The sequence below is a fragment of the Stigmatopora argus genome, chromosome 2 (assembly GCF_051989625.1).
Source record: "Stigmatopora argus isolate UIUO_Sarg chromosome 2, RoL_Sarg_1.0, whole genome shotgun sequence".
Lineage (NCBI taxonomy): Eukaryota > Metazoa > Chordata > Actinopteri > Syngnathiformes > Syngnathidae > Stigmatopora > Stigmatopora argus.
In genome coordinates, this window is record NC_135388.1 from 21,432,644 (window position 1) to 21,449,921 (window position 17,278).

At 43.4% G+C, this 17,278-nt stretch overlaps 1 protein-coding gene across 3 annotated transcripts in view; it reads right to left on the bottom strand.

Moving 5' to 3' along the window:
- The window catches only part of shoc1 (shortage in chiasmata 1), a 37,450-nt gene extending 22,117 nt beyond the window's left edge, over window positions 1–15,333 (bottom strand). For all 3 annotated transcript variants that reach the window (XM_077623467.1, XM_077623475.1, XM_077623458.1), the window contains exons 1-9: window positions 15,176–15,333; window positions 14,852–14,906; window positions 12,671–12,800; window positions 12,497–12,581; window positions 11,696–11,847; window positions 7,856–8,027; window positions 3,248–3,332; window positions 3,040–3,178; window positions 2,882–2,965 (exon numbers count right to left, since the gene is read on the bottom strand). In XM_077623467.1, coding sequence (XP_077479593.1) covers window positions 2,882–2,965; window positions 3,040–3,178; window positions 3,248–3,332; window positions 7,856–8,027; window positions 11,696–11,847; window positions 12,497–12,581; window positions 12,671–12,800; window positions 14,852–14,896 — 892 coding nt within the window. In that variant the 5' untranslated portion in view covers window positions 14,897–14,906; window positions 15,176–15,333. The remainder of the gene's footprint in view (window positions 1–2,881; window positions 2,966–3,039; window positions 3,179–3,247; window positions 3,333–7,855; window positions 8,028–11,695; window positions 11,848–12,496; window positions 12,582–12,670; window positions 12,801–14,851; window positions 14,907–15,175) is intronic.
- Window positions 15,334–17,278: the final 1,945 nt, after the last annotated feature.

Below are 17,278 nucleotides of genomic sequence, written 5' to 3' on the forward strand. Positions count from 1 at the left end.
AAACCACCTTTGTCGTCGGGGGAGAAAAAAACCCTCCTCTCTGTGCAACCCATCAAAAGTCTAGGGAGGCAGTACACCGCAGAGCTGTCTGATAAACAGATGGAGAAGACCATTATGAGACAACTTACTGATGGCCTGTCAAGGATTGACCAGAGTCAACTCCCCGCAAAGTTCAAGGTCTGGTGCTACCAGTTCATACTCTACAGAAGGGTAAGGTGGCCCTCGAAAATGAGCAAGATGGATGAAAAAGCCAATTCATTCATCAGAAAGTGGGTAGGTGCATTTCCGAAACGGGCTTCAGTCTATCAGTCTGGGCTACAGGCAAGAGAAGTCTAGGCTGGTTCTTGACCTAAGAGAGTCCACTGACCAGTCAGTAATGAATGCCAACATCAAGGTTCCCACTGGACGGAGGTGGAACGCCCAGGCTGAGTTTGACCAAGCCATCAATAGACTGCAGCATCAGGAGATCATGGGCAGAGTCCAGGCAGGAAGAGCAGAGGTAGGATGGGGAGAAGCACCACGACTCTGGTCCAGAGCTAACTGTAAGTGTCAAAGCTGGGTTGCCTCGACAATAATCTTCATACAGAGGAAGCAGCAAAACACGTGGTAGTTTTTAACTCCCGGCCGAATGGAGGTTATCTGGAAAGGGAGGCCGCTCGACCGCTCTCAAAATGGTCGCTGCTCGGTCCGCTTCCTTTGTTCTTGGCTAGCCCCCTTGGCTAGCCCCCACCCTTCCTAAGAAGGGGTCAGCGGACGGACAGAGCCAAGCGTCCACTTCGAGGTTCCCCAACCAGATACGCCGTCCAGTCGGTCGGTTATAGTATTTAATAGAAGTTTAGGCGGAGACAAACTTTAGGCGGGACCAGAAAAAGGGGTGTGTATATACAAAGTGATGACAGGCCTTGACCTGTAGGTGTCAGTAAAAATTCTATTCTAGTAACTAAATTTATAAAAGTGCAGAAAGGTGCAAGATTAAATATAAGAATACAGTTCATATTTCACAGTAAGGAGAGGAAGGAGATGGTGGTGGCAGAGGTGACACGGATGGGGAGAGCGCTATAAGATGAAGGCCGTGTTGCAGGGCCGACAAGGAAGCTGGACAACTTGGGACTGAGTTGTCAACCGCAACATCAGTTGGTCCGACCTGTGGAAGATCCCACAGGCAAGGATCAGCTTCCTCATTCACGCAACCTATGACGCGCTTCCCTGTCCTCGTAACCTCCACCAATGGTTCGGGAATGAGGCATGCTGCGCACTATGCAACGCTCCCAACGCTAGCCTCCAGCACATCTTGTCAGGCTGCAAGACTGCACTTTCGCAGGGGCGCTATAGATGACGCCATGACCAGGTCCTGAGGAAACTAGCTGAAGTGCAGGAGGGATGCCAACAGAGCAGTAGAAAATCACCACCTGCAGATATCCACGCTAAATTCGTCATGGAATGGGGGCAAAGAGATACACCAAGGCCCTTTACCCATGGTCAGGAGTGGCACATGAGGGTTGACCTCAACAGGCAGCTACAATTCCCCACGGAGATCATCATCACATCACTCCGCCCAGACATTATGGTATTGTCCTCCAAGGCAAGAGCAGTGCACCTCATAGAACTAACCGTACCATCAGAGGAGGGGATTGAGGCCGCCTTTGAGCACAAGAAGGCCAAATACTTGGAGCTGGCTGGTGAGTGCCAGGAAATTGGCTGGAAGTGCACCATCTACCCCAGGGGTCGGGAACCTTTTTGAAAGAGAGAGCCATAAACAATTCCTATTTTCAAATATTATTCCTTGAGAGCCATAATCACAATTTAAAAGACAAAACACATGAAAATGTGCAATTTTTTTTAAAAGTCATTTTACAACTTTTAAAGTACAAAAAGTCTCTTAATTATTTTGACAACATTGTTAAGCTGTTGCTAATCAATGAATGTCAATGAGTTCAATGAGTATCAATGAGAGAATGAATGCAGAAGACTAATGAAAAAAAAATCAATGCCACAGTGCCGACGTGACGTTCCTATTGGTGCGTTCAACACTCTTTTCTCTCACCACCGGTTTCCATATTTTAGCTCAGCGCCATATGCACCCATCAAAAGAGCCACATGTGGCTCCCGAGCCATAGGTTCCCTACCCCTGATCTACCCAGTCGAGGTTGCCTGCCGAGGCTACGTCGGGCTGTCAACAACACCCCTCCTGAGGGGTGCAGGGGTGACTGGAGGCAACTTGAGGAAGGCTTTAAAAGAGCTGGCAGAGGAGGCAGAGAAAGGCAGCTTGAGGTGCTCCAGAATTAAAGGAGCGAAACATCAATGAACGATAGTTCCTGGCTGATGACACTGTAGCTGACCCGTGGGCACCGGAGGAGGTCCGACAGGCAGCAATGCCAAGCAGGAAATAACACCTACCTGTACATCAACTCAACTTTTCAAGGTAGAAATGCAAACATTACTGGTGGTGCTGGAGTTTATCCCAGCCAACTACAGCACCAAGCAGGGGACAACCTGAATTGGTGGCAAGCCAAATAATAATTTATCTTTTTTTTCAGTAAAGTAACATAATTGCTTTTATTATTAAGGAATTAGTAACGGTATTTGATTACTTTTTCAGAGAACAATCACTATAACTCTTTACTTTTCAAAAGTAACTTGAACAACACTGGTCGTCAGTACAATTGTTGTTGTATTAAAACTACTGCACTACTGGTCACTCAATATTGTGTCTCTTCTCTGCATCATGTGCACGGCTGGTGTTGCTCAGTGCTACATCAACACAGGTACACAGGTTACATTGTTCAATGGTTTTCTGTATGTGTTCTGTCCTGTATGCAGATTTTGTTAATAGTGGCTTGTTTGTCGTAATGTGAGAGTGGCTTGAACTTTGCTACTCAACCTGGAATCTTGTCTTCGGTCCAATCTTCTTTGCTGATTTTCTCTACCGAAGAAAACTGTGAAATTTCCACTAATGCTGAATCATCTAAAAGACAAAACATTGTCATTTGTATATTGCATAATAAATACATTTTTAAAACTCAATAGCCTTTCTTTTACTTTTAAAAAGGGCTTGTAAATCAGGGAAATGTTCATCCAGCTGTTCAGCACCAATGTTCAGAAGATGACAAATGCTTGAAATGCTGCTTGTATGATCGGCAGTCGTCTTGGGTAACAGAATCTCGGGTAACAGCAAAGACTATCAAGGGTAAATACACTTTTTCAGTTACTCAGGCAAGAGAATACAAACTTTAAATTTTTAATTTACTTCAGTTGGTGACTCTTCGGAAAATGCCTCTGTGTTACACACAACGTGCTCTACATCGTTGAGCCCGCCATTAGGTGCACAGTAGCTGCAAATGTTGACAATAAACAAGCAAATAAAACAATAGTAATGTGGTGTGTGTGTGTGTATATATGTATGTATAGATAGATAGATATATAAATAGATATATACACACATATAATTAATTTCGTAAGTAGAGGTATGACTGTATATGCACGCACGCACGCACGCACACACACACACACACACACACACACACACACACACATACACACATACACACATACACACATACACACATACACACATACACACATACACACATACACACATACACACATACACACATACATACATATATATATTCCCGCCTAAGGCCCGGAGTCAGCTGGGATAGGCTCCAGTATTCCCATTAGCCATGTGCCCCAAAATGAAAGTTAAGGTGCATTTTCTGGTAGCGCCTTCAACGTATCAATCCAACCCTCAAAAACTATTTTATGGCTATAAAACCTCTACTGCAGCTACAGCTGCGACACATAAAAAATAATCAATAAATTAATGCACAAAAATGGGGTAAAATCCACTTCCTAGCAGCATTTCATGATTAAATACAAATACTGGAGCTTTTCAGACATTAAAACCAGGCCAGGGGGTGATTTTCCCCGGAAAAGACAGCGATGAACGTCAATGGCGTACGGGCAAATATTGCCCGAAAATGGGGTAGAATCCAGCCGAAAACAGCATTTATTGATTAAATACAAACACTGGAGCTTTTTAAATGGGGTAAAATCCACTTCCTAGCAGCATTTCATGATTAAATACAAATACAGACGCTCCCCTACTTACGAACATTCAACTTACGAACAACGGTACATACGAACATGTCTGCAAATTGCGTTTAAGTCCAAAAATGTTCGCAAGTCCAATTTTGTATTTCGCCTTTTTCGGAGTAGTACTTCTTTCCGCCGCTAATACCAACGCCTGGCGCTGTGAGAGCTCAGCTCACCCAGCATCTACCTTCTTCTTCGCTGCAATGCGAAAGTGCGTGAATGTATCTCCAGTGTGCAAAGAACCTTTTTCATTTGTATCATTAAATATCTCATGCATCCAATATTGAATATGGTTGGTAAAAAGCTAAAGGCTTCTATTGAGGGAGTTGCAAGGAAGAGGCAAGCCATTTCATTTGAAACGAGTGGCAATAATAACGAAGCTTGATGCGCGTGAGAGTGGTGAGCGTTGCACATCGTTCGACCGTCAGTACCATTTATAAACAGAAAGATCGAGCAGCAGGACCCAAATATTGAACGTTGCACAAAGTTTGCAAATCAATTGAATGATGCCATACAGTGCTACCGCATCATTTATGATGAAAAAAAGAAGAAAACTGTGCAATTGTCATTAGGTCGCTTCTTTTGGCCAGTTTCTAATACATAAATCTCTCTCTCTCTCTACAGTACTGTACATATTCTCTCCATTTTATTAAATGTTTTTTTTTTCAGTACAAACCAATGCGTGTTACTTATACAAGCCTTAAACATACAAATGCACTTATATAAACCTTCAATATACTTATATCGGCCTTAAACATAAATTATAATACAAAATATAGCACTGAATCAACTTACAAACAAATTCAACTTATGAACAATCGCTCGGAACCAATTGCGTTCGTAAGTAGGGGAGCGTCTGTACTGGAGCTTTTCAGACATTAAAACCAGGCCAGGGGGTGATTTTCCCGGGAAAAGACAGCGATGAACGTCAATGGCGTACGGGCAAATATTGCCCGAAAATGGGGTAGAATCCAGCCGAAAACAGCATTTATTGATTAAATACAAATACTGGAGCTTTTTAGACATCAGAACCGGGCCCGGAGTATCATTTCCCCGGTAAAAAGACAGCGATGAACGTCGATACGTCCATACGTGAAATGACAAAAAATGCACTAAAATTAGGTAAAATCCACTTCCTAGCATCATTTATTGATTGAATACAAATACTGGAGCTTTTGAGACATTACAACCAGGCCAGGGGGATGATTCTTCCCGGGAAAAGACAGCGATGGACGTCAATGGTGAAACGCCAAAAATTAAACTGGGGTAAAATCCACTTCCTAGCAGCATTTTGTGATTAAATACAAACACTGGAGCTTAAATACAAACACTGGAGCTTTTCAGATACCAGAACTTGGCCCACAATTGAAATATTATTTAGGAATATAGCCAATGTTCCCTCTAAGCTGCGCGCGTGCGCAATTGCGCACTACTCTCGTCTTCTCTGCGCAGCAGCAATCATATGGCGCGCAGTAAAAAAAAAAAATCGGATTTCTTTTTTTTTTTTTTTTACCCCTTTCCCCATGATGGCGCCGTTTAAGCGGCAGCCAGTGACAGTAGCTCTGTCCACTTATGTTTTTCGTGTTTTACAGCATGTTTTACATGAAAAATTAGAGGGAACATTGACATGCACTTGCTTGTGGCAGGTGTGATACTGGTGTGCCCATAGCGAGCAATGATGATGTCGTGATCGGATGATTCGCCTAAAGACGTTTCGCCGACGGACGTTTGACAGACGGACAGGTCGCCGAATGAACGTTCGTTCAAACAGCGTTTAATGATTAAATACAAATACTAGTATTTGTATTTAATCATTAAACGCTGTTTTCAGCTGGATTTGACCGAATTTGAGAGCATTTTGAGCCGTTTGGCGAATGGACGTATATGGACATTTTTTTGCCTCCATCGCGACATCATCGCGACATTTTACCGAGGAATTCACTTCCCTGGGCTCGGTTCTAATGTCCAAAGAGCTCCAGTATTTGTATTTAATCATTAAACGCTGTTTTCGGCTGGATTTGACCGAATTTGAGAGCATTTTGAGCCATTTGGCGAATGGACGTATATAGACGTTTTTTTGCCTCCATCGCGATATCATCACGACATTTTACCGAGGAATTCACTTCCCTGGGCTCGGTTCTAATGTCCAAAGAGCTCCAGTATTTGTATTTAATCATTAAATGCTGTTTTAGGATGGATTTGACCCGATTGCTGTCATTTTACGGCTCGGTTCTGCTACATCTGCCTGCCCAAGAGTGCTTATTCCCGGACTGCCATGACCGCCCAAGAGTGCTTATTCCCGGACTGCCATGACCGCCCAAGAGTGCTTATTCCCGGGCTGCCATTGATGGTAGACTAACATTGATTTTTACCATAATTTGGACAACACCGGCGGCGGGCCGGATTAAAAATCCTAACGGGCCGTGTATGGCCCGCGGGCCGAGGTTGAAAAACTTGTACACACACGATCCGGGGGCGGGGCGAGCGCGCGAATCCCGTTTCGGCGAAACCTCCGTTCGGCCGAATGAACGTTCGGCGAAACGTCCATTCGGCGACCTGCCCGTCTGTCAAACGTCCGTCGGCGAAACGTCTTTAGGCGAATCATCCGAGTACCGATGATGTCGCTCACACTGGTACTCAGTGCGCTCAGGGAGGTTGACTTTCTGCTCAGACCAACGAAAAATTAGAGGGAACATTGAATATAGCCATATTTTACTCACTAAAAATCCTTTTTACACAATATCCATCCTCCTTTCTTTTTTCCTTCTTTCCTATCGCCATCGAAGCTAATGATGAAAGTCGAGCCTGTCCTGTCATATTTCTTTCCGGCATAGTCCGTTTTGAAAATAGCATTAAATCAACACAACAATATACTATTTGCTTGTGGAGCTAAGTTAGCGCGCTGAAAGTGCCCCACACCATTTTCCCGGCTGTAACAGGCTTGCTAGCTTCGGAGTTGACCGCCCTTTCTTAATAATGTCCATTTTTTTCTGGAAAAGTCCGTCTGGAAAATAGCTTTGTGAGCAAACAGAATCAATTTGTTTTTGCTTCTGTCGGCCATAGTGGGTGGAGTTTGCGATCTCGGCTGCCTCGGGTCCTGCTTTGGCCCGCCTACTAGCCAATCATAGTTTGTGAAAGCAATGACATGTCCCAGCCAGCAAAATGCTAACGCCTATGAAAAATCATTGTGGGGTTGCCAACTCGAAATCTGATTGGTTAAAAGCAACAGTCTAGTTTAATGCAGCAGAGCCCGCAAGAACTGATTGTGAAGGCTTTGAGGCAGATCTGATCTGGCAACAAATAATGGCTGAAATGTGATTGGTTAAATGCTTCAATATGAAAACACACATCTGGAAGCAGTGCAACCAGGGGGAAAAGCAATGAAAGGAAGCTAACAGACCATTTGGAATAATAAGTATTGATGGACAAAATATAATATGATTCAGATATTTCTTAGGCCAGCAGAGAAGGCCTCGAAGGCCCTGACGGCCCGCCACTGCTCTCAACGTATTGCTAAACCCAGTTTCAATTTATCAAATTTGCATATTTGCTTTAACGCTCCAAATTCCTCTGGAAATTAAACACAGAATGCACTTAGTAGTAAACAGTAGTAACTGCTGTGACGTACCCTTTGTTGAGTACACAGTATTTTAGTGGTGTGAATTTTACTGGTGACATCATTCATACAGAAAAAAATACAATACTACATCAGAACAAATGACCAAGCTCCCTTTAAGCCCTGGCGTGTGAGTACTTTTACCTCTCGTGGCATCTGAATATTGTTTGCTGTGTGACCAAGACTTCACTCAAGGTAATAAGCGGGTCGACCACCAGTATGGTCTTCAGCCGGGACAGCATGTGCTTCAGGGTGGGCAAATGATTAAATCGTGGCAGAAAATTGGCAGCTATGATTTCTTCTGGCAGGAGCATATCTGCAAAATTCAAACAAATGATTTTTACTGGGTGCCATTGACAATGACAGACGTCCACTTATGTATTATTACTCTTTTTTTCACTTTGCTGTGAATTAAAATGAGTTTGTCACAGTAGAAGTGAAGCATGCGCATATCTCAAATTTTGGCTTATGACACCAAACAAAGAAATCTACCAAATGATGTAGTGCTTTTAAAAAAAATTAAGAGGCAATAAAGTTGTTTATTTTATTATATTATTTTTCATAACCTTGGATACCATTTTAATTTGTGTTGAAAGTTCCCAGAATTATTGTTTTATTTTTAACTTTGAATCGGTCCTTTTCTTAAACCTTTTAGGAAATCCTTTCTCGATACAGACGCTCCCCTACTTACAAACATACGACTTACGAACAACGGTACATACGAACATGTCTGCAAATTGCGTTTATGTCGAAAAATGTTCGTAAGTTCAATTTTGTATTGCGCGCCTTTTTCCTAGTAGTGCTTCTTTCCGCCGCTAATACCGACGCCTGGCGCTGTGAGCTCAGCTCACCCAGCATCCACCTTCCTCTGCCCAGTTCGTTGCAGTGCGTAAGTTGCGTAAGTGCGTGACGTATCTCCAGAGCGCAAAGAAACTTTTTCATTTTTATCATGAAATATCTCGTGCAGCCATTATTCAATATGGTTGGTGAAAAGCGAAATGCTTCTAGTGAGGGAGGTGCAAGGAAGAGGCAAGCCATTTCATTTGAAACGAGTGGCAATAATAACGAAGCTTGATGCGCGTGAGAGTGGTGAGCGTTGCACGGGCATACAACTTGAATCGTTCGACCGTCAGTACCATTTATAACCAAAAAGATCGAGCAGCAGGACCCAAATATTGAACGTTGCACAAAGTTTGCAAATCAATTGAATGATGCCATACAGTGCTACTGCATCATTTATGATGAAAAAAAGAAGAAAACTGTGCAATTTTCGTTAGATCGCTTCTTTCGGCCAGTTTCTAATACATAAATCTCTCTCTCTCTCTCTCTATACAGTACTGAACATATTCTCATAGTCCTCGTAGTGGGTGGAGTTTGCGATCTCGGCTGCCTCGGGACCTGGGTTCAAATCCAGGTCAGTCCATTTTATTAAATGTTTTTTTCAGTACAAACCAATGCGTGTTACTTATACAAGCCTTAAACATACAAATGCACTTATATAAACCTTCAATATACTTATATAGGCCTTAAACATAAATTATAATACAAAATATAGCACTGAATCAACTTATAAACAAATTCAACTTATGAACAATCGCTCGGAACCTAACTCGTTCGTAAGTAGGGGAGCATCTGTATTAATGTGGCTGACTGGAGCAAGTTTGTACACTCTTTGCTCTCATTAGCCCTCGCCAAAGTGGGTGTGTCATTGTGAAGCTGGAAAGCTTGGGCAATGTGTGGTGACACTGAGACATGGGCTCAAATCTTCTTAAGACGTCAAACTGCACTCTTTCATAATTATTCAAAAATAAAATATTGACTCACTTTGGGGGCGGCCCGGCGGCTGAGTGGTTAGCGCGTCGGCCTCACAGTAGGGGACCTGGGTTCAAATCCAGGTCAGTCCACCTGTGTGGAGTTTGCATGTTCTCTCCGGGCCTGTGTGGGTTTTCTCCGGGTACTCCGGTTTCCTCCCACATTCCAAAGACATGCATGGTAGGCTGATTGGACAATCTAAATTGCCCCCAGGGTATGAGTGTGAGTGTGAATGGTTGTTTGTCTCCTTGTGCCCTGCGATTGGCTGGCCACCAATACAGCATTTCCGCTGCCTCTGGCCCAAAGTCAGCTGGGATAGGCTCCAGCAGCCCCCGCGACCCTAGTGGGGAAATTGAGATGAGGCTTATTTTGCACTCCAACTTCAGAAGTAAACAAAGCACAGGTTTGTTGAGAGGTGTATTAGAGTAATTTCTACTTAAATAAAACTTTCACTGAGTTGACACCAACACAGTTGTCATGACTGACTGGAGATAGGCCGTTGAAAAAAAGTGGATTGTGGATCAGGCAAAGAGTTTTTACTTTTTAGAAGAGCGGCATTGAAGTGGCGCTCATGTGGAAAAAAAGTGACAAAGATAGGAACCTGTCATGCGACTAAAGAGTTGTACAAAAGCACACAAAGTGCATAGATTCAAGGAGGCTGGCGATCATGCCTGCATGATCTGATGAGACGGTGTTGTTGAAGGCAATGATCTTTTGACTGATAAAAACTGAAATCTCCACTTGTTGACGTACAACGCAGGATTCAGAAATCTACAATTTGGTCAGAGTCTTGAAAGCTTTGTTTTAATTGGTGAAATTGTGCATTTGTGTAAACCATAGTATTTTTTTAAATACTGTATTACGTATGGACATGGCTTTAGTTCAGAGGGCCGCAGTGGGTGCAGGGTTTCATTCCAACCCATCGAGAGCACACCTTTTCACCAATCTGGTGTCCTACAAGTGAAATCAGTGGATTGCGGTCAGGTGCTTCTAGTTTCCATAGAAACATGATTGGTTAAACTATCTGTGCTGGATCTGTTGGGAAAAGAACTGCACCCACAGTGACCCTTTAAGACCTGTTTTCCCCAATACCTTGAGATTTAAGCTTAATGCGTTCTGGGACTGAGATCGTATGTCGATTTAATTGTATCTCAAACCAACTTTTCCCATAGAAATGAACTAAATACAAATTAATTCGTTCCCACCTTCTGAAAAAATGGAAAAACATTTTTATTGGTTCTAATTCACCATCTACTAACAGAGTAACAAATAAAGATCTAGTGGTTATGATGTTCAACACTAAAATGTGACATTATTCAGTTCAACACTGAATGCGCGTAGGGAAAAGAGAGAGAAACTTTGGACGGCAACCCGCTCGTAACATACCAAACATAAATTTAACTTGGTTGGGTTGTTTGCTTTTGTCTCACCTTCAAAATATTATAAAAATGACGCACACAAATGTCCTCACAATAGGATAATGCTTGCTAACTTGTCCAGGTGCTTGCTCCTCTCGTATTAGCGAGCCAGCTCTGTCACGCGTACGCAACTCTCAAATTTTTTGATTATTTCGTGCTTAATATCGATTGTCATCATACGCCTTTTCTTTGCACTACCCTTCATTGCACCCGCTTGCTTTTGACCCATTGTTTTCCCCTTAATTCTGCACTGACTAACGCAAAAAAACACAAATTACAACACTCTGCCCAGTGCTTGTAGATATCTTTACACGAGGGAGATGCAGCGAGAAAGACAGTGCACTGTTATCATTAGCGGTGTCTCGCATCTCGGCCACCTGGCTGACTTGTATGCTCGTGTCTCACAATTTGTCTCGTATCTCAAGGCAAATATTTGTTCTGAATTTTACTCGTATCTCAAATTTCTCATATGTTTGGGCACTCGTATGCCAAGGTATTACTGTATTTTCGTTTCCCTGCGCTCATCCGTGTCAATCTCGTGATTGAACTAGTGCGACCCCTCTTGACAGATTTCCGTCATTACGACAGAGAGTGTAATGTTGAACCTTGCTCTCATTTTGACCTATTTTATGCATAACACTGTTCAAAATATTTGAAAATTACTTTAATGCCTCATTAATTTGGGGTATTTCTGAGTCAAAACATTAAAGAATTCTAATGCAGATATAAAAAGGAGTATTTAATTAGTTATTACCCTTGTTTCTTTTTGTGGGCTCCGTCTGCACATTCAACTGGAAAAAGGACTCCACACACGACCCTTCACTCCAGTGGAGAAGTTTTGTTAATTCCTCAGGAAAAGTCCTTGTCCTCTCCATCTTGTACTTGATACTCCCAGGGACATCAAGTCTAGAGTGGAGCAAAACTGGCCTTCTAAAAATAACTGCAAATAAAGGTCCTTGAACACATACCATACACAAACATTGAATTAAAACATACCTACACGGGAAATAATTCTTTTGTCAGCCACCAATTGTTTAAGTTCTCCTGCTTAAAAAGATGAGAGAGCCCCGTAATTTTCCTGATGGCACACAGCAAAAACTGCTGGCGTTCGTTAAATTCTGACAGGTAGTTCTGCTTTGTAGTTATGTTACAACATCCTCATAAATAGAAACATTTAAAAGCGAAACTGAATTTTAAGCTCGAAATAAATGTATTTTAAATATTAAGACCTTTTTAATTGGTATTTGTGACCTTTTATGACATTTAAGATACATTTTAGACATTTGAAGCCCTGAAATTCAAATTATTAGATTTAAGATTTTTTTTAGTCTTTTCAAGACCCTGCTGATTCCCTGCTTTGATTGGCAGTAAATCACTGAAAAATAAATAAATAAATACAAATAAAGATTGGAAATACAAAAAGGCCATCCAAATAAGCTAAAGATATGATGAAGGAAAGATATTCATGAAAGATTAAAATGTGACAACAAATCCCATTCCTATTACATGGTTTTATAGGTTTTCATGACAGCCTCTGATTTAAAAGATGCCTTACGTTTCTGTGGAGTTGTTCTGTTGTGTTATTCGTCTGAGGTCATCCAAAACAGAAGCGCTGAGGGTGCATATGGAGAATGGCTTCCCTAAACATAAAAAAAACACACAATTAGAGGATGTATTTTTAATGTTTCTTATGTGATCAAACTTCTGTGAAAACATATTGTAAGTGTACCTGTGACCCATGACATCCTGCAGGCGACGTTCCCCGGGGGGCAACTGTGAAGATAATGGTCTTCTCTGAAAGTTAAGTTGGGTGTGGGTAGTGCCAACAAATTCTTCGTCACTTTCATACTGTTGCTGGCCTGAAATCAAATGTTACATTTATTCATTTTCTGAACCTGGGTGCTGGAGCCTAACCCAGCTGACTTGGGGCACCTAGCGGGGGGCACCCTGAATTGGTGGCCAGCCAATCGCAGGGCACGAAGAGACAGAACACCATTCACCATCACGCTCATACCGAGGCGCAATTTAGAGCGTTCAACCAGCCAACATACAAATTCGCTGACGACACCACTGTGGTCGGACTCATCTCAGGAGGGGATGAGTCGGCTTACAGAGATGAGGTCAACAATTTGTCTTCGTGGTGCTCGGTGAACAATCTCACACTGAACACCACGAAAACTAAAGAAATCATCCTGGACTTTCGCAAACACGGCACAGATCTGGCCCCACTCCTCATAAATGGCGTATGTGTAGACAGGGTCCAGTCCTTTAAATTCCTGGGGGTCCACGTCACGGACAAGCTCTCATGGTCTACAAACACCACGGCAGTGGTGAAGAAGGCTCAGACACGACTCCATTTCCTCAGGGTACTTAGGAAGAACAACTTGGGCACCAATCTTCTGAGAACCTTCTATAGAACCACTGTAGAGAGCATCCTGGCGTACGGCATCACAGTGTGGTACGCTGGAAGCACGGCGGCAGACAAAAAGGCCATGCAGAAAGTGATTAACACTGCCCAGAGGATTGTCGGCTGCTCTCTGCCCTCACTTGAAGACATTGCCAGCCCTCGTTACCTCAGCAGAGCCAAGAACATCATAGGGGACCCTTACCACCCTGGTCACAATCTGTTCCAGCTGCTGCCCTCTGGCAGACGCTATAGGTCCCACAAAGCACGGACAAATAGGCTTAAGGACAGTTTTTTCCCCACATCCATCAGAAATCTAAACTCGCGCTAACATAACACACATTCCCCTCTGCGGTTTATGAACAGATGTTTGGTTGGTGATCTGCCTCCTACTAGCTGACTGAGGAAAGGTAAGTGGAAGACAGTGAGAGGTAAGCGAGCGACCTGTATCCTCAACAGCGGAATGACAAATTACAAGTCCGTAACTTACACTTATTAGGTCTTTTGCCGATTAAACGTAGCTTATGGAGAAGCACCATCAATTTCGTCACACGCAGTTTCTGCGTGTGATGACAAGTAGGCTTTTGTGTTGTGATAATGACGACAGGGCCTATGTCCGATTATTATTATTATTATTATTATTTTGGGATGAGGGAGCAAACCGGAGTACCCGGTGAAAACTCACACAAGGAGGACCCACCTGGCATCGAACCCTCGAGCCCAGAACTGTGAGGCCAATGCGCTAACTACTCGGTTCACCGGGCTGCCTCAATTTATTCATTCATTCATTTTCTGAACCGCTTTATCCTCACAAGTGTCACGGGTGATGCTGGAGCCTATCCCAGCGGACTTTCGGGCACGAGGCGGGGGGCACCCCGAATCGGTGGCCAGCCGATCACAGGACACGAGGAAACAGACAACCCATTCACGCTCACACTCATACCTAAGGGCAATTTAGAGTGTCCAACCTGCGATGCAGGTCTTTGAAATGTGGGAGGAAACTCACGCAGGCCCGGGGAGAACACGCAAACTCCACACAGGTGAACCGGCCCGAATTTGAGCCCAGAAGCCCTAATTTGTGAGGCCGACGCGCTAAACACTCAACCGCCAGGCCGCTAAAGCCTCAATTTAATATTAATTTATCTCATCTCATTTCTTGAACCGCTTTATCCTCACTAGGGTCGCTGGAGCTTACCCCAGCTCACGTCAAGGCAGAGGCGGAGGATACCCTGAATTGGTGGCCAGCCAATCGCAAGGTACAAGGAGACAAACAAGCATCCATGCTCACACTCATACCTAGAGTGTCCAATCATGTGGGAGGAAACCCTCCCAGGGAGAACATGCAAACTTCACACACGTGGACCGACCTGGATTTGAACCCAGGTCCCCCACTGTGAGGCCGACGCGCTAACCACTCGGGCCGACATATAATTTTCTTTATTTTTTAAATATTTGTGTACATGGTTGCTTTGCGTGTTCTTGAAAATATTGTCAATATAAACCCACCTCGAAGACATAGTCTATTGCTTTAAACCTGACATAGGGGAACATCGTGTCGTATCTGTAAAAAAATAAATAAATAAAAAACACAAGGGGTTAAACATTTAACATTTAACATTTTTAGTAAAACTTTTTTTTGCTTGGTTGTGTGTCTTCTCGTTGGAAAAGATTCCATTCATAGGGTCTTGCTGGCTAAACTTAAGCAAACACCGAATTTAACAGAAGTAGCTAACATTTGTTTTCGATTGTCCGAAGTACTCTGTGCTTTCTAAACAACCGAAAAATGTGTTATCATACGACAATTCAAGCAAATAAATCTCAGGAAAATACCTTTTTTTGTGTTGTGCATCAAAGTGGCAACAACCTTTGGTCACACCAGACCTCTCAATTGAAAAGACCAGTCCAAGACTAATCGAGCAGACGTTCGAGTTTTCGTGGTCCAATGAGCGGACGCTAAAAATAGCCGGCCAGCGTACTCCAAGCAATACGGTAAGCAACTCAAAACATCCTAGACGAGTGGCGAGCAGGTCCTGGACAAAAAATATTTTTTGTCTAAAAAAATAATTTGTCTCGCCAAGTAAATCACTTATAATTTCGGCCGCAAAAAAATAATTATTTTTAATTTTAGCCATAAAAGCAATAATTGCAGTAGTATAATTGCAAAGTATTTTGCAATATATTTCAACTCCCACTATTACATCTTTTGCAGGTTTACAAAAGAAAATCGGTGTTTAACTCATCTCATCTCATTTTCTGAACCACTTTATCGTCATTCGGGTTGCGGTGGGTGCTGGAGACTATCCCAACTGACTTCAGGCCAGAGGCGGTAGACACCCTGAATTTGTGGCCAGCCAATCGCAGGGCACAAGGGGACAAGCCACCATTTACGCCAGGGGTAGGGAACCTATGGCTCGGGAGCCACATGTGGCTCTTTTCATGGGTGCATATGGCTCTCCGTTAACGTGAGCAAAAATATGGAAACCCCGGAGTCCCGAATGCACCAATAGGAGCGTCACGTTAGCCCTGTGGTGTTGACGGAACCTTTAGCGCCACTTTAACTATAATATTTTTATTGTGTGGGTTTTTTGGGGTCCTTTCAACACTTAAAGTACAAAAAGTCTAAGTATTATTTTAACTACATAATTACACTGTTGCTAGGGGGGAGGATGAACGAGAGCGTGCGTTCACAAGGGAGTCTAAAAGAAGAAGAAGAAAAAAAAAGATTATCGCGGCGGTAGAGGTACATTTTAGCTTGCAGTTTAACGGTGAGCCATATGCACCCAACAAATGAGCCACATATGGCTTGCGAGCCTGCATTAGAATCTTCTGCATGCATACTCTTATTGATCGTGATTGATTAGCAACAGCGTAACAATTCAAAAGAATTCAGAGACTTTTCGTACTTTAAAATTTCACGTTTTGACTTTTAAATTCCGAATATGGCTCTCAAGGAATAACATTTCAAAATATGAATTCTTTACGGCTCTCTCTCTCTCTCAAAAAGGTTCCCGACCCCTGATTTACGCTCACATTCATACCTAGGGGCAATTTTGAGTGTCCAATCAGCCTACCATGCATGTCTTTGGAATGTGGGAGGAAACCAGAGTACCTGGAGAAAACCCATGAATGCCCGCTGAGAACATGCAAACTCCACACAGGTGGACCACCTGGATTTGAACCCAGGAACCCCACTGTGAGGCCGACGCGCTAACCACTCACCGCCGGGCCGCCCGGTGTTTAATTCGATACGTTTTTTTTTAAAGTATTATTTTAGGGACAAACTGCATGTTTAGCGCTTTAGAGTCGTTTACAATCCATAAAAATGGCAAAAAATCGACATCAGATTCTGATAGCCATAGTCTGCCCACTAACCATTAAATGATTCCCATACCGCGTCCAAGCGGTCAGGGTTGTAGTCCAAAAGTTCACATTCCAAATCAAGAAGAAAATTGCATTATTTTTTATTTGCGATTAGGGGTGGCCCGGTGGAGCGAGTGGCTAGCGATTCGGTCTCACAGCTCTGGGGTCTCCTGGGTTCAAATCCAGGTTGGTCCACCTGTATGGAGTTTGCATGTTCTCCCCGGGCCTGCGTGGGTAATCCGGTTTCGTTGTCTGTCTCCTTGTGCCCTGCGATCGGCTGCCTGCCGATTCAGGGTGTCTCCCGCCTCTAGCCTGAAGTCAGCTGGGATAGGCTCCAGCACCCCACGTGACCCTTGTGAGGATAAAGCAGTTCAGACAGTGAATGAGTGAATATATGAATGACTGTGGATTTACAAGATAAAATAATCTCAACTCATTTTCTCATTAGGGTCGCGGGGGGTGCTGGAGCCATTCCCAGACGACTCCGGGACAAAGGCGGGAGACACCCTGGATCGGCGGCCAGCCAATCGCAGGGCACCAGGAGAGAGACAACCATGCACACTCACACCCATA